Source organism: Sturnira hondurensis, unplaced genomic scaffold, assembly GCF_014824575.4.
Source record: "Sturnira hondurensis isolate 20B ecotype Veracruz unplaced genomic scaffold, ASM1482457v3 Scaffold0007797, whole genome shotgun sequence".
In the NCBI taxonomy this organism is placed as follows: Eukaryota; Metazoa; Chordata; class Mammalia; order Chiroptera; family Phyllostomidae; genus Sturnira; species Sturnira hondurensis.
In genome coordinates this window covers 786,087-809,399 of record NW_028080428.1, presented here as the reverse complement: position 1 = coordinate 809,399, position 23,313 = coordinate 786,087, and the positions used below count along the sequence as shown (strand labels likewise).

Below are 23,313 nucleotides of genomic sequence, written 5' to 3'. Positions count from 1 at the left end.
CAAGAGAATGCTGGTTATTTTTTGAAGGAGGCAAGCAGCCAAGTCTGTAGTTCTTCACCTCTGAAGAGGGCAGGGAAGAAACTGTGGCTACAAAAGGAAGACAGATCCTTCCTTCCCCAACAAATCCCGAAGGGCAGCTCTAACTGCCAACGGGCATGGTGGCTTAGATAAAGACCTGAGGACTGAGAGAGGAAAAAAACACCCAGGATACCTTTGGTTAGATGAATCTAGCTGGGCAGCAGCAGGCAACTGCTACCTATTCTGATTTCTGTCTAGTCCATATGGCCACCAAGGACAAAGACCGACCCCCCAACAGGCATGAAGGGGTCTCTACCAAGAGAAAACAGAAGGTGCAAAGTTAGAAATAATCCAATATCCAACACCATCCAAAACACTTAGAACAATGCCTGGCATACACTAAATGCTCACGACATGCTATCTATTATTATCATAATTCCATATGCTTTCCTAACTTATGCTGTAGGTTGACAGAAGAAAGATATGGTGACGGGTAGGGCAGGAAAGAGTGGATAAAAAACAAAAAAGATATGGCTTTGGGCTTTAACTTATTTACCCAATAATCAATGCAAATGATTTATATATGTAAAAAGATGTATCTTCTTAGAAGTGGCCTAGAAAAGCTCTACAGTCCAAAGCCCAAGTTCTGGTCTATTGGCAAGGCAAGTTCAAGTTACTTGAACTTGGGGGTCTTGCAGAAAAGCCTCCAGCAGCTCAAATGTTTTATTCCTTCCATAAAAGCCCACCGCTCTCTCCTGGTTAAAAGCACTTTAAACATGTGTAACCTGCCCTAGGGAAATCCAGAGTACACAACACGGCTCTCGAGATGCACGACACTGGCAATTGTGCTAAGGTTTTCTAGATAGATGGACCTAGAAACTCTGGAAATCAATAGTTACAATGAGGAAAGTGACTAGCACTTAAAACACACACACAGTGTGTGGCCAGAGCCCCTGACTGCTGTGTACTGAAGAGCGCTACCTCTTCCGTTCTGAGAGGAGGGAAACCTGTGTGTGTTTAGGGCGCAGGGGACTGAGCTGCACCTCCAGCTCCTGAGTGTCTCAGGCTGGAGATCCAGCAGCCCTCTCTGGCAGCAAGGCTCCCACCACCAGCTGTCCTTCGCAATCTGCAACACTACAAGACCAGCATTTGGGGAGATGGGATTTTTGGTGTTGGGTTTTGCATCCCATGCACTAGTATGCATCTGTCTCGGGGCAGCTTCCTGAAACAGCTGCATGTCCTGGGCCCCTGCAGACAGGATGTGACAGACAGGAGAAAGATCAATGAGATGCCAGCAGTAGGAATGTAGGGATAAAAGGCAGCAGGAATGACACTGTCTTCTTGTCAATGGGAGCTGACTTGTCTACATGGTTCTTACTAAGGGTCACGCTCACTCCCATTTACCTCCCTTGGAAGACCCAGGCTTCCCCCTGGCATCTCCACCTCTCTACCCTGACAGCTCTAGCACATCAAGTGACTGTGGTATCTGAAGTTGATGCTGGTTACTCCAGGAAGAGATAACCAAGGTCATGCGAGCTGGCCTGACATGTTCTGCTGTACTTGTTTATAGGCAGGAGGATTAAAACCTGTCAGGGGAGGGAAAGGGGCAAACCCTGTACACGGGGCAAGCACTGGGAACACAGCACAGAGGCCTCCCGCCAAGAATCTTTTGCTCAAATATAAAGCAGAAATCTCTCACTCAACACCAAACCAGCTAACTATGCCAAATACCACTTAGGACCCAGTGACCTTGAGGCACTGCTCAATTTTTCCAGTGTTCTCTGTAAGAAAGGCTTGAGTTTGTAAGGGGGTGGGGGAGGCTATAGGGATGAACAACACAGGACCCCAGAGGAGCCCCAAATGAAATGAATACCCAAGCAAAGCCTACGTGGCCCACCAAGAAACAGGGTGCAGAGCTTAGGAAAGAGGGCGTTTTTCAAGGGAACATTTGGATAAAGAAAGCACTCTGTTCTCGGAAGTCCAACTACTAGAACAGAACTTCTACGACCATGTCTCGCCTTAAAGTCAGAACTGGGAGACAAATTAGGTATTGTTCCAGGACAGAGGTGCTCAGGCAGCAGGGAGTCCAGGGACAACACGGTTAGGGTGTTCTCTCTTATCAGACGGTCAACCTGACAATGGCACTACCAGCCAGCCACAAGACACAAGACGAGGGAAGACAGTCAGCACCTGAGCCTGTGGCTCCAGGTAGTCTAGGCTCTCCACAGCAGATGCTGGCCCCTGGCTCTGCAAAACTGTTTGTCATAGCCCCCGAATAACCAATCCTCCCCTCTCAGCAAGCTGAGCTGCTCTGCTCTGGTCTGGTCTGTGCCTTAGGCACCCAAAGTGTGGCAGCAAGAAGATGTTTCCACGTGGGCTGGGAGTTCCTGAGGCTGGCTGAAGGGGTTAGCAGAAGAGGGCGAGGGGGGTGTCCCACTTCAGCCAGCTAGAGGGGGAACACGACACCCTCACCAGCCACCTGTGCTCCCCTCTCCAACATCCCCTTTCCAGCAAAGAAGCAGCCACCACTTTCCTAACCTTCCTAAGAAAGTTGAAGGTAGTTAATCCAACTTAGGAAGTAAAGCAACCAGTTTGAGGAAAAAGAGATATTGTACTGAAGATTCCCAGAATAAACTCCCCGACCACCCAACAAACTCTTCTGAAGTGCAGGGGTGTTTAGAAGTGCTTTCCATTTCTCTATACGTTGGAGAACAAGGTGGCCTTGGGCAGACACACACACACACCTGGCAGGGTCACCATCTCCCCTGAGAGCCCTGGTCTCCCTAATACTAGAGTAAGTCCACACCAGCCACAGAGGCGCAGGCCGAAACGCACCGTGCTCCTGAGTTCACATACTCACACGCCCATTAATCTTCCTCCAGATCGCTGCTGTCATGCAGAGCAGTGAGGCGGGCTGAGGCAGGCTGAGTCCGGCTCTCAGGCTCAGAGCCAGTCACTCCAGTTTGCCTGGCAGTGTTGGGGGGTGGGGAGGAGGAGGACGGGAGATTATGAGTCTCTGTTTTCAAGCCCCACCCCTAAAACCAGGGAGGGCAGCGGCTGGGTTCCCAGTTTAGGAGAGCTCCAATCTCTGGGCACTACCAGCTGCATAAGAACGCTGGGAAAGGAGGGGAACCAACCCAGGTAGAGTGGGCTGGTCTCCTGCCAAGATCTTCCAATGGTTCTCCTATCAGAGCTGGAACACAACAGAAGGTGGGCCGATTACTGGTCTCTGGGGGAAGGCAGCAGGGGAAACAGTGGAAGCTGGACTAGCATGGGAACACAACTCTCCCTGGCAGGAAAGGGGCCAGCCCAGCTGTCTATAGGGCAACATCCAAGTGCAGTCAGAAGTGAAATGCTGTCCTTTACACCAGAGGCAGACAGGCCACTCTCCAACCTTAGGTCAATTTTCACAGCCACAGATGATGGCCCCTCCCCCGGGGAGGGGAGAGCGCCTTGAGAGCAGAACTCAAGGCTGCCACAGAGAGGTGCTGTTTAGTGACAGAAAGGCAGGAGGGACGGCCATCAGGTACTTCCTCTTTCTCACCAAGTGTCACCATGGGTCTCCACAGGAGGCCGCTGAAAAGCCTGCAGAACCGCGATGGCAGCAATGGGTTGTGAGTCACTCCACCCTTGAGAAGAGGGGAACTGTTGCGGACTCCCGGGCCTGATGGAGGGGGCCCAGGGGTCCCCCTCCATCACGTTCTCAGCCATCCCTGCTCCAGAACGAAAACCAGTCCCCCCGCCCGGACAGACATCTAGAACAGCCCACTCTCCACCCAACCCACACCCAATCCCTTTGACTCTACAGCAGGGCTGTCAAACTCATTGTTACCGGGGGCCACACCAGCCTCAAGGTTGCCTTCAAAGGGCCGAATGTTAAGTTCAGGACTATAAATGTAACTACTCCTTAACAGTTAAGCGAAAGCTCGCGCTGCTGCCAGGTAGAAACAAGGTGCCAGGCCGGATAAAACAAGGTGGAGGCCAGGATTCGGCCCTTGGCCCTTGTGTTTGCCACCTGTACACTACACCATGGTTTGGGGGTTGGGGGGGAAGACACCACAGTCATCTCAGCAGGGCACCCAGCACTGGGAACAGGAAGTGATGGCTTCATATTCAAAGCACCACTTAAATGTGCACATACATGATTTACGTATCTGTGTAGATGTGTGCACACATGCAAGTACATGTCTATGCATGTGTATTCACACAGACATGTGAAATTGATTTTCAGACCCACACGGCTCCTGGATTTTTCCTGCAGCTGCGCTATGAGCTGGCTGGCTTCCTCTCCCTGCCTGCAGCTACAGCTTCACCTTTGTCCCTTCCCAGGCTCACTCCTGGGCTCCCACCACCTGTCCCCAAATGTAGAAGGTTCCTTAGACCTCCAGGCCTTTGCTACAGCCTCCTAGTGCCTGGAATGTTTTCCCTACTGCATCCGCTCACACTCGCCTTCCTGGTTAGCCTCAGCTCAGACATCACTTCCTGCAGGAAGCTTTCCCTGTTCCATCCCTCTGATTTCACAGGGCCCCTGACATGTGCCTCCAGGTATCTGCAAGTCAGCCGTTCTTACACTAGGACTTCACTGGTTGCTGAATGGCCCTGTTCACCATTACACAAGACCGAGAGAAGCCCAAGGGAAATTTCTAGGACTTCAGTCATCTGTGTGTCCTCAATGTCTGGTCCCTAACAGAATCTAATTTTGCACGGCCAGGGCCCAGCATCTGCTGTGGAGAGCCCAGACTACCTGGAGTCACAAGCTTGGGGGCTGACCTCCTTCCCCTCTTCCTGTCTCATGTGGCTAGTGGTGCCACTGCCTGGCACCTATCTGAAGAAAGGCTTTCCTAATTTACGAGAGAAGGTCAAGGTCAGGGTGACACCTGCTTTTTTCTGTGACACCTCACCTGAGAGCTCTCAGAACAGCTCTGCTCTGTGTGACCCCTGCAGCTTGTGTCCGAGCTAGAAGGCAGTGCCCACTGCTTCACATACATTTCCTAGGGCCTGTGGCACAGGCAGGGTCTCAGCGCTCATCTCCAGTGTGTGGAGCTGGGGCATGCTACTCTTCCACTTGCCCCTTCCCAGTCTCCCTTCTGCCACGAGGTCTGCAGGTAGCCCCAGCACAGGCCTGCTAAGCAACGGGAATGCCTCTGAAGCGGGAGCAATTGGGGGATAGTGCCAAAGTCCCCAAAAGAGTGCAATTCTAGACCCAGCTCCGCCCAAACAAGTTACATAACCCTGAGCAAGTCATGTACCCTCTTGGGACCTGTGTTTCTCCACTTGTAAAACAAGGGGCTGGAGATGACCTCTGAGGGTCTGTCCTGCGTGGATGTGAGCGCTCTTGGTGCGTCTGAGCTCACAAGCCTTTCAGTTCTGCCCCTGAGACCAAAGCAGGAAGTGGCCACGGTCTGCATGTCCTGAAGACCACATCCTGACCTTGGCTTATATCAGGTCAACCTGCCAAAAAGTCTGGCCCCATAAGTAAATCTCATCCAACATGCCTTAGACACCAGGCTCACACAGTTGAGAATCTCTTCTGCCTAGGGCTGAAAAATTAAAATTAACCTACGTGACAGTTACGACTTAGCAACATTACAATCCTGAACCCAGTGTTCCTTAGGGAAGGAGGGAAGGATTTTTCCCCTCTGTAGAGTTCATTCACCCACAATTTATACGCTCCTCACCCTTGCCCGCTCTCTGTGTACCATGAGCGTGGGTGGCCACAAGACTCAGGGAAAGGCACCATGACACAGCCTATCACCAGCAGGCCCCAAGACGCCGCAGCCTCAGTCCAAGCTGCTCTGAGTAGGTACAGCACCTACTAGGGTCTGTGGCACACCTAGCACCTGCCCCACCTGCAGCATGATTCCCCCAGCAGGCCGGCTCCTCCGAGGGCTCCTGGGTGGGGAGTTGGCCTGCCTGCCATAGGCAAGTAAGCCAGGAGGAGAATCTGACTTGGCAAAGCTGGCAACAGCAGTTTCAGTCTCCCTACCCAGAGTCGGGGGCAGGGGAGGCACCTCCAAGCAGACCAGTCCAACAGGTCCTTTCTCCACCACCCTACACAGCTGGTGCCTTCTGCACTGGTTCAAAACCAGGAGATTCAAAAGTCAGGCGGAGCTTTCACAGCCTGAGTCACAAAGACCAGGGAATCAAGAAGAAGAGAATCATCATCTTTCTCACTCTTGTCCTATCTGCAAACATGGTCCCTGGTCTCCCCTGAGATGCTCAAAGGCACATCTGGGTCCTCACCACCAGCAGGTGCTGGGGTGATGTGAACTTGGCTTTTCGGTCCCGTGCTCCTCCTGAGCTTTTCTTCTACTCTAAACAACTCCAGCCTTTTGATACAGACCACATGATCTCTCCAACTCCGGACGAAACCCCAGCACTCCCCAGCACTCGGTGTGCCTCTCTCACCCCATTGTGAAAGGAGGGCTGAGGCCAACTTAACTAGAAGCAACAACCAGAAGCGCTGTGGGTCAGGGCAAGAACGGAACTCAGCAAAACCAAGTGGGCTTGGCTTTCTGGCTCCGGTCCCTACTTTGAAAGGCCAGAGAAGGGTTTCCTCAGCAGTGCATTCTCCCCCTGCGCTTTCCTCTGAGTTCTTAGCATAATCCAGTCACAGTGTAAACCTCCCCCGTCATCCTCTCATCATGAAAAAGTTGTTCCTTTTAGTCATTATTGCACCTACTAAGACACTGATTAAGACTTGTAACTTATATGGCCAAAAACAAATGTCTGATTTACATATCAATACAGACATGCTTTCCCAAGGGTGATTTCAAGTGGAGAATAATGTCCGTTACAATTTTTTTCTTAATTCCCAATTATTTAATTGAAAGATAACCACACACAAAGCACTCTGAAGACTCTGCGGGAGGAAAGGATACAAAGAAGGATAAAATACAGCCCAGTCTTCCAGAGAGCTAATTATCCAGGAGGAGTATGAGCATAAACCACACAGTCTGATATGGGCCCCAATCCCATAAGGCTACAGCCTACCTATTGCTCCTATTTGCCAGAAGTCTGCGGCTTTGGTTATTTTCAGAGGAACCATGGGCCGCGAGATCTGAAGGAAGAGCCCAAGTCTCACCCTGGCTGGGACCAGGAGTGCTGCCCGGCTCTGTTCGAACCCCGGGGCTCCATGAACAGGATGCCCTCCCGCTGCATCGACCCTGGTGGGAGCTGTGCAACACTAACCCGAGAGGAGGCCAACCCAAGGACACGAACTGAAGAACAGATCGTCGGCCTTCCTCATCGCACCCCAATCTGGAAGTTGGGGACAGGGCCAATACACAAGCAAAGACGACGTGGAAAGAGCATAAACACAGTCAGAAAAGTTGCTCAGGACTTACGTCACAGAAATGAAGTCAGAAAAAGCCCCTAGCAGGAGAAGAGAAGAGGGGCAGATTTGGAAGGAGTGCCCGAAGCTCTGCATCCGGAACCACCAGATCTCAGTGCTGCCTGTGGCAAGGGAGGCATGTTTATGTCGTTTTTCTTTTGCTTCCCCATTGTCAGTGGTCAAGCCTGATCACCCCCCCTAATTCCCATTCAATGGGTGTGATAGCCCAGTGCACACCAACACCAGTATCTAAGCTGTGCCCTTGCCCACAAGGCCACCAGCAATGTTAGAGCTCCTCTGGAATACTCATTCCTGGAAGTACTTGGAAAGATATAAAATTCCCTAGAGAGACAGAGAAGATTCTATGCCATCATAAAACAAAAAAGTCAGTTAATTCAGAGCCCAGGGATTAAGGATTAAGGCCCAAATCCTTCCCCACTGGGAGGAAAAAATGATTCTGAAGGTACACCTATCTCAAAAATGGGAAAAGCTGATGCAAGGCTTGATCCAAGTATCACCTCAAAAGGAAACCACATCCTGAAATTAAAAAAAAAAGTAGGCAAGAGGGAATGGGAATTGGTTTGTTTAAAATCTTTCCTGTACCGTTGACAGCAGATTAGCTTTACAAGACTCTTACCATGAAAAATTTTATAATGTAAGCACTCTGAATGGGAAACTGGGAGCCCGGCACCTAAACATTTACTACTGAAAAAAATCCCCACGCCACAGTCAGAATGAAGGTTTCACATCAGTGTTTGACATTTTGTCATTAGGGATTGGTTTTAACTGTGGATTTGGCAGCTCGCCCTATCGGCTGTCTCACAAGCAGTTTCTGTGGTTTTAAGAAAGGCAGGGTGTTTGCTTTTAAACACTATTTGAAAAATATAATTCAGAATAGGGTTCAACCATTCTAAGACGAAAAGGAGGGGATGAAAACCAAATCAAGCACAGAAATCCGGTGCTGCCAAACCGAGAGGGTACACAAGAGAGGTGCCAGGGAGGACAAGAATGATGCCCATGTTATTCACTGTCCACACCAAGTGGCAACAAAAGCTAGCTGCGTGCTTCTTACTACCAAGTAGAAAATAAGGACATAGAAATGGCACTAAAGACACAAGACTGCCTTCGCTGGTGTGGCTCAGTGGACTGAGCACAGGCCTGTGAACCAAAAGGTCACTGGTTCCATTCCTGGTCAGGGCACAGGCCTGCGTTACGGGCCGGGTCCCCAGTTGGGGGCATGCAAGAGGCAACTGATGGATGTTTCTCTCACACATCAATGCTTCCCTCTATTTCTCCCTCCTTTTTCTCTCTAAAAGTAAATAAATAAAATCTAAAAAAAAAGACATGAGACTAACAAAGGGAAATCCTTATATAGATCTTTCTCCACAATAAATTTCTCTGACTCAAATCTATGGGTTTATTTGAAAAGTGAAACAGCCCCAACAGCCCCGCACGGACTAAAGGACCGTCGTGGAGTCAATTAGCAGGCACGCCTCTGCGCCAGCTGATGCGGTAATTAAGGTAGAGACTCTCTCCCCGGGAATACAAGTGCAGAAGGGCAGGGCCCCTGTGGACCTAACCTATTACGAGAGCCTTTTCATTAGCAAGAAAACGCTGCGTGCACTCTCCGAGGAAGCAGTGGCCCGCAGCACTGAGGAGAACCTGCGTGAACAGCAGCTACCTCTGTCGAGATTCAAATGTGCCGAGATGGGAAGCGGGAGAATCACTCGTGAGAAAGCTGTGCTTGTCAAAGTAATTTATGTAGACCTTGGTTTTCCCACTTTAACAAAAAGACAGGTTCTAAAGTAATTTAGAAATGGCATATAACTGTGATCTTGGAGAAATGAGTGAGGTCTGAACACAAACACAACGATACAGTCAAACTCCCTCTCTTTTTCTGCTAGGGCAACAGAGGGGCGTAAGCGGAAAACCTCTAATAGGAGAAAAGAAAAGGCACTACCGCCAGGATGAGACAAGCAAGTAAATCAAACCATGAACTCACACACTCAAGTTCACTGAAACTCCACAGAGGCGCACACAGCCATCGCCCTCGCTGAGAAACAGCCATGGATATTTAGGAGACCCACCGCATGCGTAGGTACGGGGACTAGCTTCGGGAGAGCGAAGTGAACCAAAAGAAAGACCAAACAAATGCAAACAGGAACTGGTGGCATATTACACACGCGGTGGGATAGAGACACAGCAAGACAGCCAGAGCTCAGCATCCAGGACCGAGCTGGCAGGTCCCGAACACGCACAGAGGCCTGGCCCTGCCAGTGGCAGTGCTGGGAGCCACAGCCCACAGGGAAGAGCTCTGGGCCTCTGCGTGTACAAGGGCCACAAAGGGGCTTTGAAGAGGGGCTTTTTCACAAGGTCAAAACGTACACAGTGAAGATCCACACACAAAAGCTTTCAACTTTTTTCTTTTTTGGGGGGAGACAGGAGTGCTTATTAAAAAAAAATGTTCTACAACCCCAGCACTTCACGGCTGCCACAGCACAGGACAGTCAGATGCAGGAATCCAAACTGTCTTAGGCTGTGGGGCACTTGGTTGTTGGTTACCAATTTTAGGTCTCAAGACTAGGATTTCTTGAAATGCCAGAAGATGAAAAGAGATAAAGAGGAGAGTAAGAAGCCAGTAAGTAAGTAAGTCTGTTTTTTAAGTTTCCCACAGCTCTCGTATGGCACAACCAAGACCAGGAGGTAAGCCCGAGCGCAGCACCCACTGTATTTCTGCCACCTGTGCCACCTGTGCCACCTGTGAAATAGGACACCAAAGGCAGAAAGAAACAGTCAGGCCCCCATTAACTGTGGCTCACCAAGAGGTCGCTGGTTCGATTCCCCATCAGGGCACATGCCTGGGTTGCAGGCCAGGTCCCTGGTTGGGAGCATGCAAGAAGCATGGAAGGAGTTTCTCTCCTTCTCTTTCTCCCTCCCTTCCCTTGTCTCTAAAAATAAATAAATAAAATCTTCACAAGAAAGAAACCGAGGAGTCCCCGCCAGACCCTAAAGCCAACTTGGGAGACAGGTTTTACACAACACTGACTGGAAGCTAATCCTTCCAACACACACGCACCAACACATCTGTCAGGCCACTTGGGTCTGTCACCTTACACAAGTCACTCAAGACTTCCGGGCCCTGTGTCCTCACCTGTAAGGTGGGGGGAATAATAAGACCTACTATCTCACAAAGATTAAATGAGTTAATAAATGTAAAACAGCTAAACAAGAGCCTGGGACAAAATAAGTGCTTGATAAACGTGCTGGCTATTGTGTCTATAGCTAAAGATACAAGCCTCCAGGCACACCACGCCCTGTGAAAGCGAATGGGTAGGGGCGCTGTGTCCCCTTCAGTCAGTCAGCCCACCCCCTTTAAGAGTTTCCCCGACCACGCAGGGAATGTAAGGCCAACCAGGAGGCACCGTTACTGAGTCACTGCCTTAGCTCACAAAGTGAACAAATCCCCTTTGAAAGCAAAAGTCTATCTTCCATACAGACAGCGGCCGAAGAGAGAAAAAAGCACATTAAGTTCAAATCTGGAATTGAAATGAAAGCCACATGCGAATCTGAAAAGAACTATGCTTTGTGTAAAAGGCATAGGATTATGGGACTTGCTAAGTGATGGGAAATAAAGCTATAATCTTGCAAGTCTACATGGTAGATTCAAGTTGATATAAGTACTTTTTTTTTTTTAAGAAAGAGGAGATAGGAAGGAGAAAGGGTGGGAGAGAAACATCAATGTGTGGTTGCCTCTCATGGGTCCCCCACTGGGGACCTGGCCTGCAACCCAGGCATGTGCCCTGACTGGGAATCAAACCGGCGACCCTTTGCTTCACAGGCCCGCGCTCAATTCACTGAGCTACACCAGCCAGGGCTGATATAAGTACTTTTTTCAAGAAGATTTATTTATTTCTAGAAAGACAGGGAAAGGAGGGAGAAAGAGAGGGAAACATCAACATGTAGCTGCCTCTCACATGCCCCCTCACCAGGGACCCTGCCTGCAACCCAAGCATGTACCTAAGTGGGAATTGAACCGGCGGACCCCTCCTCGGTTCACAGGTTAGCACTCAGTCCACTGATCTGCACCAGCCAGAGAATATATAAGCTAAGCACCTGATTGAAGTTGTTTTTGTTTGTTTGTTTGTTTGTTTTTGAGAGAGAGGGTGGGGAAGGAAAAGAGAGAGAAATATTGGTGTTAAAGAGAAACACTGATTGCTTGATAATCAAGATCGATTCAATAATTAGGATTGAACCCACAACCTAGGCATGTGCCCTGACCGGGAATCGAACCAGTGACCTTTCACTTTACGGGATAATGCCCAACCGAGTCACACCAGTCAGCGCAATTATAAACAGGGGTTTTTGTTTGTTTATTTTTACTGATTCTGATGAGAAGTGATTCTGAGCAAATGAGATCGATTTAAAAAGATTTGTTCACAGACATTTCTCCAAGGAGGACATACAGAGGATCCAGAGACACATGAAAAGATGCTTGATATCGCTAGCTATCAGAGATGCAAATTAAAACCACAATGAGATACCAGTTAACACCAGTCAGAATGGCTATCATAAACAAAGAAACAAACAACAAGTGCTGGAGAGGTTGTGCAGAAAAGGGGACCCTAGTTCACTGTTGGTGGGATTGCAGACTGGTACAACCACTATGGAAAATAGTATGGAATTTTCTAAGAAAACTAAAAATGAACGTGCCTTTTGACCCAGCAATTCCACTCTTGGGAGTATATCCTAAGAACCCTGAAACACCAATCCAAAAGAACCTATGCACCCCAAAGTTCATAGCAGCACAACTCACGATAGCCAAGAGTTGGAAGCAACCTAGATGCCCATCGGTAAATGACTGGATCAAAAAACTATGGTACATTTACACAATGGAATTCTGTGCTGCAGAAAGGAAGAAGGAACCACTACCCTTTGCAACATCATAGATGGAACTGGAAAGCAGAATGCTGAGCGAAATAAGCCAGGCGGTGAAAGACAGATACCATATGATCTCACTGTTAACAGGAATCTAAACAAAACAAACAAGTAAGCAAAATACGACCAATGACACTCAAATACGGAACAGGCTGACAGGGTCCAGAGGGGAGAGGGGAGAGAATCATAGGGGAAAAGGGGATGGACTCACATGAACAAGTATAAAGGACACATGGACAATAACTAAGGTGGGGGCCAGAAATGGGAGGGAGGTGGGGAGCACTGGTGGGGGGCGGGCAGGGTTGGGAATACAAGACAGAAAGCTGTACTTGAACAAGAATTAAATAAAAAAAATTATTAAAAAAAAAAAAGATTTGCTCAAAGTTGGTCCAAATGACTACTGGAGGGGGCCCGAAGGTCTACTATTAATGGTACTAAAGGAAGCTGCTTTTTAAAAAATATATATATATTTTATTGATTATACCATTATAGTTGTTCTATTCTCCCCTTCATTCCCCTCCACCCGCACACTCCCTCCCCCACCATTCTCCCCCCCTTAGTTTATGACCACATGTCTCAAGTTCTTTAGATTCTATATTTCCCCTACTATTCTTGCCCTTCCCCCATCTATTTTCTACCTACTGTCTATGCTATTTTCTGGTACTAAAGGAAGCTTTTAAGTCGGAGATGCTAGTAATATCAGAGGATGAGTATAAACAAAAGAACAAGGTTGAGAACGACAAGGCAGCTTAGAACTACACATCCAGTGCAGTTTTATCGTCTCTTCTGGACTCATCAAACAAAGATGAAGCTCACGTGCTGCTACACAACCACCCCCCCAATCTGCTCACCTCTTACAGGAGAACAACGTGTACCTGCAGAAGTATGGGACTGGGAGGCATTGAGAAACAGGGCTCACAAGGAGTTAAATACAGAAGGAATAAGAACCAAGTGTGTAGGCTCTATAATCGCCCCGAGAGCAGACTGTTGGGTGTTCCAGCCTTGGTGAGTGGCTGGAGACTGTCAGCCTCCAGCTACTGTGGGCACCAAGGTTCTTCAAGGTTAGAGGCTAAGCAAGCTTTGCAGTTTTCAAATTTGGAAATGACCAATAGCCAACTTATAAGCTTTAAAAAAATCTACTGTCATAATGAAATCCAAGTAAGCCAAATGATCTTTTTAATGGAATTTAAAAAAAAAAAAAGGCCAATGCTCTGTATTAGGAGGAGGAAACCAGCCAACTTTGGCCAAAGTCCCTCAGGTCACTGAGAACCAGCTTCCTCAGCTGCAAAGACTGCAAACCAGAGCAGCAAGTGCCTTCCTGTAGCCCAGCCAAGACTCTGGGAATTGCAAAACAAAGGCTCGTTATGAGGTCATAGCAAGGAACCAACCAATCAAGGACAGGGATATCAACCCCATGTCTACAAAAACAATTCTCACAACTTCTGTCTGGAAACCCTTACACTCTTAATTATAAGGACCTCAAACAGCTGCTTTATGTGGGTTATAGCTACTGTATTATAATTAAAACTGAGAAAATGTTAAACTATTAATTCATTTAAAATAATATTACCAAATCCATTACAACTCACATCTTAGTAATTATTTTCCAACATATCAACTTAATACATATATATCATCATAATAAAATTCAAGTTAACTGTTAAAAGAGAATTTGCCCTGGCTGGTATAGTTCAGTGGATTGAGTGCGAGTCTATAAACCAAAGGTCTGCAGGTTCGATTCCCAGGCAGGGCACATGCCTGGGTTGTGAGCCAGGCATGTGCCCAATGGGGACAGTATGCATGGGGCAACCACACAGATTGATGTTTCTCACCCTTTCTCCTTTCCTTCTCCTCTCTCTAAAAATAAAATAAAATCTTTTTTTTAATTTTAAAGATTTTATTTATCTACCTTTAGAGGAGATGAGAAGGAGAAAAAGAGGGAGAGAAATGTCAATGTATGGTTGCCTCTCGTGTGTCCCTTGCTGGGAACTGGCCTACAACCCAGGAATGTGCCCTGACTGGGAATCGAACCGTGATACTCTGGTTCGCAGAAAATAAAATCTTAAAAAAAAATTAAAAAAGAAAAGAAAATGGAATTAAAGCTACAACATGGATGAGTCTTGAAAACATTATGCTCAGTTGAACTGACCCCAACACAAAATGAGTATTGTACGACCCCACTTCCATCAGGGGTCTGGGGAGGGAAAATTCATGCATAAAGTGGGAAGAGAGGCTACCAGAGGCTGGGGCAAGGGTGATGGGTGGGGGTTGTCGCTTAACTGATGCAGAGCTTCTATTTGGAATGGTGAAAGTTCTAGAAACAGTGGTGATGGTTACATAACATGATGAGTGTACTTAACGCCACTGGACTCTTCACTTAAAAATTATTAAAATGTGAACTGTTTGTGATGTACACTTTACAATGAACAAAAGGGAATTAAGCACAAGGCCATGAGGAAATTTCAGACTACCGTAACTGAGGAACGTTCTACAAAATGACCAACCAGTATTCCTCCCGACTGTCAGCGCCCAGAGAAACATGAAAAGACTAGGAAACGGTCACAGATTCGTGGAGACCACGAATGAACAATAACTAAGAGCGACACTGGACCAGAGAAAGCACATCAGTGGAAAACCTGATGGAATCTCGATGAGTTCTGTACTTGGTCAAGAGTAGTACACCGAGGTCAGCTCCTAGTTTTGATACATGCTCTGTGATGACCTAAGATGTTAACATGGGGGGAACTGGGTGAAGAATGTACAGGAATTCTTTCAACTATTTTTGCAACTCTTCCAAGTTTAAAATTATCTCAAAATTAAAAAAAGGAAAATTAACCATTAAGAAAAACCTCACGGGGCCAATGGTCTGTACTCAAAGGAAGCCGCGAGCCGGCTCTGGTCAGAGTCCCTCCCGTCACCGAGGACCGGCCTCCCAAGCTTCGACTCTGGCAAGCCAAGGCAGGCTTCCTGAGGCCCAGCCCAACTAACTGGGGCTGGGAGGTGCAGAATTATTTTTTATGAAATTACCCAGAAACTGACCAACCAAAGCCAGGGAGAATTAATCCAAGCTTTGTCCACAACCATGGCTCTTCATTTTTTGGTTTCAGAAACCATATGTACTATTAAAAATGACTGAGTCCCCCCAAAAGCTTTTGTTTACAGGGACTATATCTATCAATTACTTAATTAGAAATTAATATGAAAAAGATTAAATATGTATCCATTCATTTAAAAAAATAAACCCATTACACGTAAACCTAAGTTATTTACTTTTAATGAAAAAACTGTATTTCCTCCAAACCACAACTTCACACACACCAAAGAAGTCTACTTGACAAAGCAACCTTATAATTCAATCAAAAACACAATGCTAGACCAATAAAATAAAAAACAAATATTAACAAACTAAAGAAACAACAACAAAAAAGGGGGGGAATTGAACAAAGGAAAGAAATTTAAAAAAGAATAAAAAGATAAAATTCAAGAAAAATCAGGAATAAACAAAAAAGAGAGGGGAAGCCCCTCTGTAGGAGCTGGTCTGTAGGTCAGTTAGAGTGTCAGTCCTGATACGCTAAGGTTGCGGCAGGTTCAACCCCCAGTCAGGGAACATATAAGAATCAACCAATGAATGCATATATAAGTGGAACAACAAATCGATGTTTCTCTCTCTCCCCACCCTTCCCCCTCCCTAAAACAAACAAACAAAACAATAAAACAAATATATGGGAGGAAGAAAAGAAACAAACCAACCACAGATAAAGCAACAAAAACAATCACCTCTTAAGGTCAATGCTATATGTGTTAAAAGAATGAAATTACTTTGCATCAAAGCCTCTCAGGCTTAAGCAGAGATTATATAGAGGCTGGGAATTCCAAACTAGAACTCTTTATGAAGCAATCACAGTAACCAACCCTAGAGGGATCAGTAACTCAAGTTTTGTCTGTAGCAGAGGCTTTCTCACTTTTTGATCCCAAGAACTCCTTACACTCTTAAAAAAAAAACTACCAAGCCCCTGGATGGTGTGGCTTAGTTGGTTGGATGTCATAATGCAAATCAAAAGGTTCCCCAATTCAGCTCCTGGGCAGGGCACATGCGGATTTGGTCCCTGGTCACCCAGTCCAGGCACCTATGAAAGGCAACCAATTGACGTTTCTCTCCCTCTCTTTCTATCTCCCTTCCCCTTGCTCTAGAATTAAAAAATAAAAATAAAACAATGAATTACTGAGAACTGCAAAAATATTTTGTTTACGTAGGTTATAACTATCAAAAATTAGTGTATTAGAAATAGACACGGATACTTTTTAAAAAATTTTATTAATTCATTTAAAATATCAATAAATCTATTATATGTTTACACAAATAACCTGTTCTTAATGCAGAAACTATATTATCTAGGGCAAAGTGGAATTCACAACAAGGGTTGCACAATTTTACACTCTTGTACATCTGTTTAATGGCTGGATCAGCGGACAAGAGCCGACTTCTCATATCCAATTCTGCATTCAGTGTGTTTTGATACATTGTTTTGGTGCGAAGATCTAAAGAAAATCTCCCTTCACACAGACCTGGTGTCCAAAAACGGAGTTCCACAGCCGTTGGATACCGCAGACTCTCTTCTCTGATACTAGACCAAAACTCAGCACGTGGTAGCTTTTGAAAGCCAGTTGCAATCTGAAATTTTATCTGTGAACCTTTTATGTGCTTCTACATTAAAATCCATTGGTCATCTTGCACTCTGGACAGCTTTTACCCACTGGCAATCTGGAAAATATTCCTTCACTGACTCATGCAGAATTTCCAAATGTTGGTATTTCACACAACATCAAAAAAATCACATTTCAATAATTTTACCACTGATCACATCAAAAATGTCTTAGACAAATACAAATTTTCCAAAATTTTGATTTTGCTTGAACACTTGAATTTTATCACTGGTAGTGGTGACAGCCTCCCTTTGTTCAACTGCAAGGGAATGTCCACAGAACACCCAAGCGTGAGGAAGGATGGTCTGTCCCTCAGTTGTTCCTTCACGGGAAATGACGACCCACGCAGCTGGTGGGGCCCCAGCACACGAGCGCACTTGCTCCAGCCAGTCATTGGGCCACGGCGCGCAACAGCGGCTCTCCATGAAGGCTTCGCGTTTCTCACTCGGGTATCAAAGAAACATTTGCTACAGGGTCGAGATTTCATAAAAATAAACAAACTTTTGTGCTTTATCCAAGATATTAAGTGAAAACGGCTTTTTGGTTTTTTAAACCACAGTGTGTGGCAGGAACAGAGTCCTTGACTCCGACTCCCAGTAGCTTGTCGCCGCCTGGACAAGCTCAGGGCCCCACTGCTGCACCAATGGGAACAGTGGCATGGTGTTCCCGGCGAGCCACCAAAGTCAAAAAGTGACTTGCCCTTTGCGTATTTTCACCACTTGTGTCTGCTGCTGTGCATTCATACAAAAATATGTTTGAGGTGTAGCTGGTGCTGATACAACAAGTTGAGCCACGTCTATAAATGTACTCATTTGTAAGGGCAAAGTTAAAGTCTGTAAACAAAATATTAACTCGGTCTTCATACTCAGTCTTCATCTTTGCCGCCAAATCTTTAATTCGACAAGTCGTGGTGACATGTGAAATGGCACTGACCTGAACTGTACTAATTTCTCGTTCTGTGGGCACTCAGGAACACCAGCTGTTCAAGACTCCACTGGTCTCTCAGCTACTGGGGTGCAGTTTCCCAGCCAAAGCAGCAATGTGGTAACTTACCCTGTAAGAAGCTTCAGTGACTTTTTCAATTCTAGGTTGAAAAGCTGGAACAAATTCTGGCTTTGTAAGAGTTCATGGCGTGTACAGTTAAAATATTCAATTCCTTTTTCTTTAAACTCTGAATGATGGGTCTTGAAATAATGCCACAATTTAACTGGCACTATAATACTACACAAAAATGTTTTCTTGCGTGAGACACAATAAGGTTCATTATTAATATCTATAAAGCTGAGAAAAGGAAAACTTTCATTGTGATTTCATCCCTCTCATTTATTGTTCCGCATCTCTCGTTCACAGTGTTGCCCAGTTTCTCTGGAGCAGACCCCCCTCTCACTTGCCGACACATCCACTTCAGTAAAGAGGCCTGTAGCTATGTAGAGAAAGCAAGTCTTCTAATCTCCCTTTTAAGCCAACAATCCATCCTTAAATATAAGAGAAATATTACAAATTTTTTCTTATTTCAGAGTAAAATAGAATTAGGTGCTAAAATAAGTTGTAAATAACATTTTAAAAATTAGAAGTTTTCCCAAGTGTTACAAGTTGTACTTACTTATTGTTCTGCTTCCTCGAAGGTGCAGGGAAAACGCTGGGATTTCAAAGTAACAATTCACTGACCAACAGAGAGGCTTTCAGAGATTACGGCAGATATGGCTAAAGAAAGCTGTAAAGGCATGGCAGAGGTGCTGCGGACAAACTGAGTTCATCGCTGAAAGCCTCCATATTTAGACCTTAAACCATTACCTTAAAAATTCCAGAAAACACAAGAATACAGAAACATGCACTCCTCAGCCAGGAGTGACGGTGCCAACACACAACTCTCGGCCTCCAGAAAACCCCACGGCACACTGGTGGGGGAATGAGAGGGGAAAGGCAAAGGCCGCGGTGTTATAATGAAAATAATTTTCACTCCATGTACCGCCCCTGGGTTCTCCAGACCACATCTTGAGAACCAAGTTCAATGCTGTGCTACCAAAATTAACAAGTGCTCCCTCATACTTCTTCCAAGACAGGGTTTAGAGTTATGGCATTCCTGGTAGGCCAGAGGAAGCGGCTTAGACCCTGTCACCAGGGAAACTGGGATGCCATCCCTAATAAGCTGTCAGGTTGCCAAGCCTGGCTTTACTGAGGATGGTGGCTCCAGAGACATAAAAAGAAAAAAAATTTTTCTACAGCAGTGAACCCTAACTTTACAGAGATCAGAGAAACAGAAGAAAGGAAGGACTGGGTGGATCCGGGCTCCTACGCATCCAGGAGATCTCCAACTACCGGAATTCCTCTCCGGAGCCACGCCACAAAAGAGGCACAGACACAGGTAAGACAGAGTGGGCCGTGGAAATGAAACCCCGAGATGGACAGTGATAACAACGAAGGAGCAGAGTTCAAAGACACCAAACAGGAAAAATGAGACAAATTGGCAGAGGGGTCAAAAGGGAGAGGAAAACACAGTGAAAGGATTCCCTGCCGAGCTCTGAGGTGACACTGGTACCTACTCCCCTGGCCACAGTTGCGATGTGGAATAAACTAAGCAACCGACTCGCTGTTCTGAGGAGGCCTTCAGGCTCTAGAAGTGGCAAGAGGCGAAGATAAACACGGAACCAACCTCTGAGACCAAAATCGCGGCCCCAGATTCCAAGTCCACAGATTCACAGGAGCAGCTGAGAAATGGCTGTGACCCTTCCGGGCATCACAAAGAGAAGGCTTCTTTCTCATGTCAGAGGAGCCGACAGACCGAGGTATCGGAGGACCTGCCCTTGAAGGCCCCTCTGCCAGTGACAAAGGAACCTAAAGTCATTCGGTGCTAAATTCCCAAGTCTTTAAGAGAAACAGGGAGTCTTTTCCTTTCACCAAAGGGTAAATACTGCACTTGAAGAAAGAAACTTGATGAAAGAAATCCCCCCACTTGGTGGGGCTCCCTCTGAAACTCAGAAAAGCCCGTACTCTGGGTCTTTGGATTTGGCTTTCTAGCCATTGGCGAGGCTGTATGTCCACCACCACCGATAACACTCACAACACAGAGATGCGGGCAGGCAGATGGTAGTGTGTGTGTGTTCTCTAATCAATAAAACTGACTAATATTGATGCTTGGAAATAAATGAACTTTTTAAAAAAGTGCTCTTAAAGGAAGATAAACCCAACAGCATTCTATTTTCTTTCAGTTGCTGAATGGTAAATAATAATAACAACAACAACACAAAAACAAATAAATTTTAAAAACCCAGAAATGGTAGAAAAAGCACCTTTGGGACCCCAATGGCTGGAAGAAGCCAATATTCCTTCAGTTAACTGCCAAGAAATCCCAACACAGAACACTTAACACCACCCTGGAGTTGTGGGACACTCAGAGAAAACCCACCAGGCTGCTCGTAATCACATCCTGCCCAGCATTACTCTGAGTGCCTGATATCCGTTAGCTCTTTTAATACCTAAAACAACAACACCTATAAGGTAAGTACCATTACCACTCCTTTTTTCCAGAGGAGCAAACAGGCCGAGCGCAATGAAGGAAGCCCAAGGTCACAGTAGAGGCTGAACCAAGTTCCAATACAGGGACGGAGCTGCAGAGCCTGCTTTAACCACAACAAAACCACTTACCGAAATCCAAAGTGCTGGGATCTCCTTTCAGCTCTGCCCTAAGCTCAACTCAATGAGAATCTCTGATAGACCAAGAGGGCCTAAGGGTCCCCACTTCCTGTGACTGGAGCACCAGGAATTCAAACTCTTGCGGGCAAAAACAGAGAAACGACCTTAAGTGCTTCCGGTACTACGTGCAAACACAGTCAAATGATGACCATCTGTGGAGGGAAGACGGGGAAGTGGCAGGGCAAGGGAAGGCCAGCCAGCCCTTGAGTGCAAAGAAGATGGAGGGAAAAGGGGGCCACCCTGCTCACAGGACAGTAACCAAAACAAAAGCCTCAGCAAAATGCTGCTTGGGAGAAGCAATGAGTAGATCACTGAAGTGGCAACATGAGCAGCCTGCCCCGAGGTCAAGGGCACAGACTGGAGATGTCTGCAGGTAGCCTCACTCTTTTACTACCCAACTTTCAGGCGTAAGTGCTTTCTGGGTAGGGGGAAACTGGGAAAACAACCCTGGTATGTGCGTCCTTTCCCCACTGCTGTTCAAGGTGCTAAGTGACGGCCCCCCTCTTCCCACAGGTACCTTGATTAGGGACAAACTCAAACTGTTCCCCTCGTCTGAAGTACCTGCTGCCAAAGACCAGAAACTGTTTTCTCCCTTTTTCTTCCTCAGAAGACCAGACAGAGTCCCACTGCACTGAGCCAGGAGCCCTGGGGTCCCACTGAATCTAGCAGCCAGCCAGATCACGACAGACAGGAGGAGTCAGGAGTCCAGATTCCCTTCCAGATCCACAAATGGGAAGCCAATCACAGACCCACTCCCTCCTTCTGGGCCAGGCTGAGGGCCTTTTGCCAACCTGTGAACTGCAAAGAGGGCCCAAGAAAAGGAGCTATCTTTGAGCTTTCCGTGGAAGGTGTGCAAGACGAACCCACGCACGTGGAGAGGCCCAACTCAGAGACCCACTCATTGTTGGGGGAGAGGGGTGTTCACAGACACCGTCCCAACTCGCCCTCCATGAGCAGAGCCCCGGAGGAGGCAGACCTTTGTATTGCCAACCTCCCAAAGAACAGGGGAAAATAGGCCTCGGCTGCTCAAAACCAGCTTGACTGGTTCTACAGAGAAGCCTCTGGTCTGCTCCGCCTTCCTCATGTTGAAAAGAAAAAGATGGCTCGGAGCCAGCCATTGAACACACCCCTCAGCCTCTCCTCCCCCACCCCCACTGTCCCACAGGATTCACCCAGCCACCAATATCGGTGTCCATTTCACCCTCTCTCCCACCAAACCTTGTGATTACATAGCTTTCAGGTCTAAAATTAATCAACTGTTGCAGAAAAAGAAATACATGGAAGTAGGGGGAAATGAGTGTCAACCCAAAGACAGAAAGAAATTTCCCACAGTAACCAGGATACTTCAAACACTGGAGAAAAACAGACAATCCGAACGAAGGAATCGAGCCTGTTTATTCCCCCAAACGGAGCAGCAGGTCCAGTGGGCAAGGAAAGGAGCGGGGGTCCCTCCTTCTCTGAGAGAGAACTGGAAACCCAGCAGCCAGGTTCCCTCCTGGTGCTGTTCCAGAACTGGACACGCCACCTCCGAGTCTAAGAGACACGACGACGTTCCATGGGCTTTGGTGGGGCAGGGACATTCTGCCCCCAGAGTGAGGCCTCTCAGGGCTGGTGTGGATTTAGGCCCAAAGTGGGAACTCTGTGCACACCCACACACATGCAAAGTTTAGAAAGGCTCACCCTTCCCAGGGCCTCCCTGAGACAGAAGGGGAAATGCACAGATTAGCGCTTCCGTGACTCACTTGTGTTTGACGAGGGCTGGGAGAAAGCCTGGAGAATCCAAGCTTCAAGTGCAAAACGTACAAATACTGGTATCTCCCACCAAGAAAAGAAAACTCAGCCACCTAACTGGTTTGTCACTTTGCCGAACTTCCGCTGAAGGAGGAAGGGCCGTGTTTAAACTCCACCCACCCTGTCCACATCCCTCTCAGTTTCTGCTTTGACAGGAAAGTGGCAAACCTGGCGGCACCACCACAGCTAAGAGAAAAACGAAACCCTTTCCACACCTCCTGTCAAAGCAGAGGCCTGGTAGCTACGGTCTACAGCTTAACCCAGCAGAGGGACTCGGGGCTGGACCTGGTCACTACCCGAAAGCCTCCGCAGGCAGTCTCAGGGAAGGAAGGACAACCACCCTCCTCGCCCTTTCCATCTGCTGAGGTTACTTCATCCCAGTCCATTAATGGGCTTCGAAGTGCTGCTGGGGGAGTCCATTTAGCAGAGACACAATCAGCAGGCCAAAGGTGGCACCCAGCCCCCACCCTGCTTGTCGATAATGGGCCACAAAGTCTGAGGCTTGGCTGCACTTTAGGCATAAAATATTCATTTAAGTCGACATAATATATATGTGGGAAAGTCATGGAGGCTCCTGGGAGGAGAGAAAGGCCAGCCAGGTGGCTAAGTGCTCAGTGGGAAAGCGTTCCTGAGGTACGGGTTAGTTCTGGTCAAATGCCCGCTGAGAGCTGGACTGCTCTGTAAAAAGCGGGGCAGTCTCATCTGAGCAGCTTTGGACTCAGATCTAACCATGTGAACCTCCAGGCCAACAAACTCTCAATCTTTTCCTACATCACAGGCATCAGATCTGCTTAGGACATTTACCCTGGCAGGGCGGGGGGGGGGGGGGGGGGGGGGGG

At 47.2% G+C, this 23,313-nt stretch overlaps 1 protein-coding gene across 8 annotated transcripts in view; it reads right to left on the bottom strand.

Moving 5' to 3' along the window:
• The window catches only part of MARK2 (microtubule affinity regulating kinase 2), a 56,031-nt gene that overhangs the window by 27,593 nt on the left and 5,125 nt on the right, over window positions 1-23,313 (bottom strand). The window contains exon 2 of one of the 8 annotated variants that reach the window (XM_037053001.1): window positions 2,879-2,985. The exons of the other annotated variants lie outside the window; for them this stretch is intronic. Within the exon in view, the coding sequence (XP_036908896.1) occupies window positions 2,879-2,914 (36 nt within the window). The 5' untranslated portion in view covers window positions 2,915-2,985. The remainder of the gene's footprint in view (window positions 1-2,878; window positions 2,986-23,313) is intronic. 8 annotated transcript variants of the gene reach the window in all.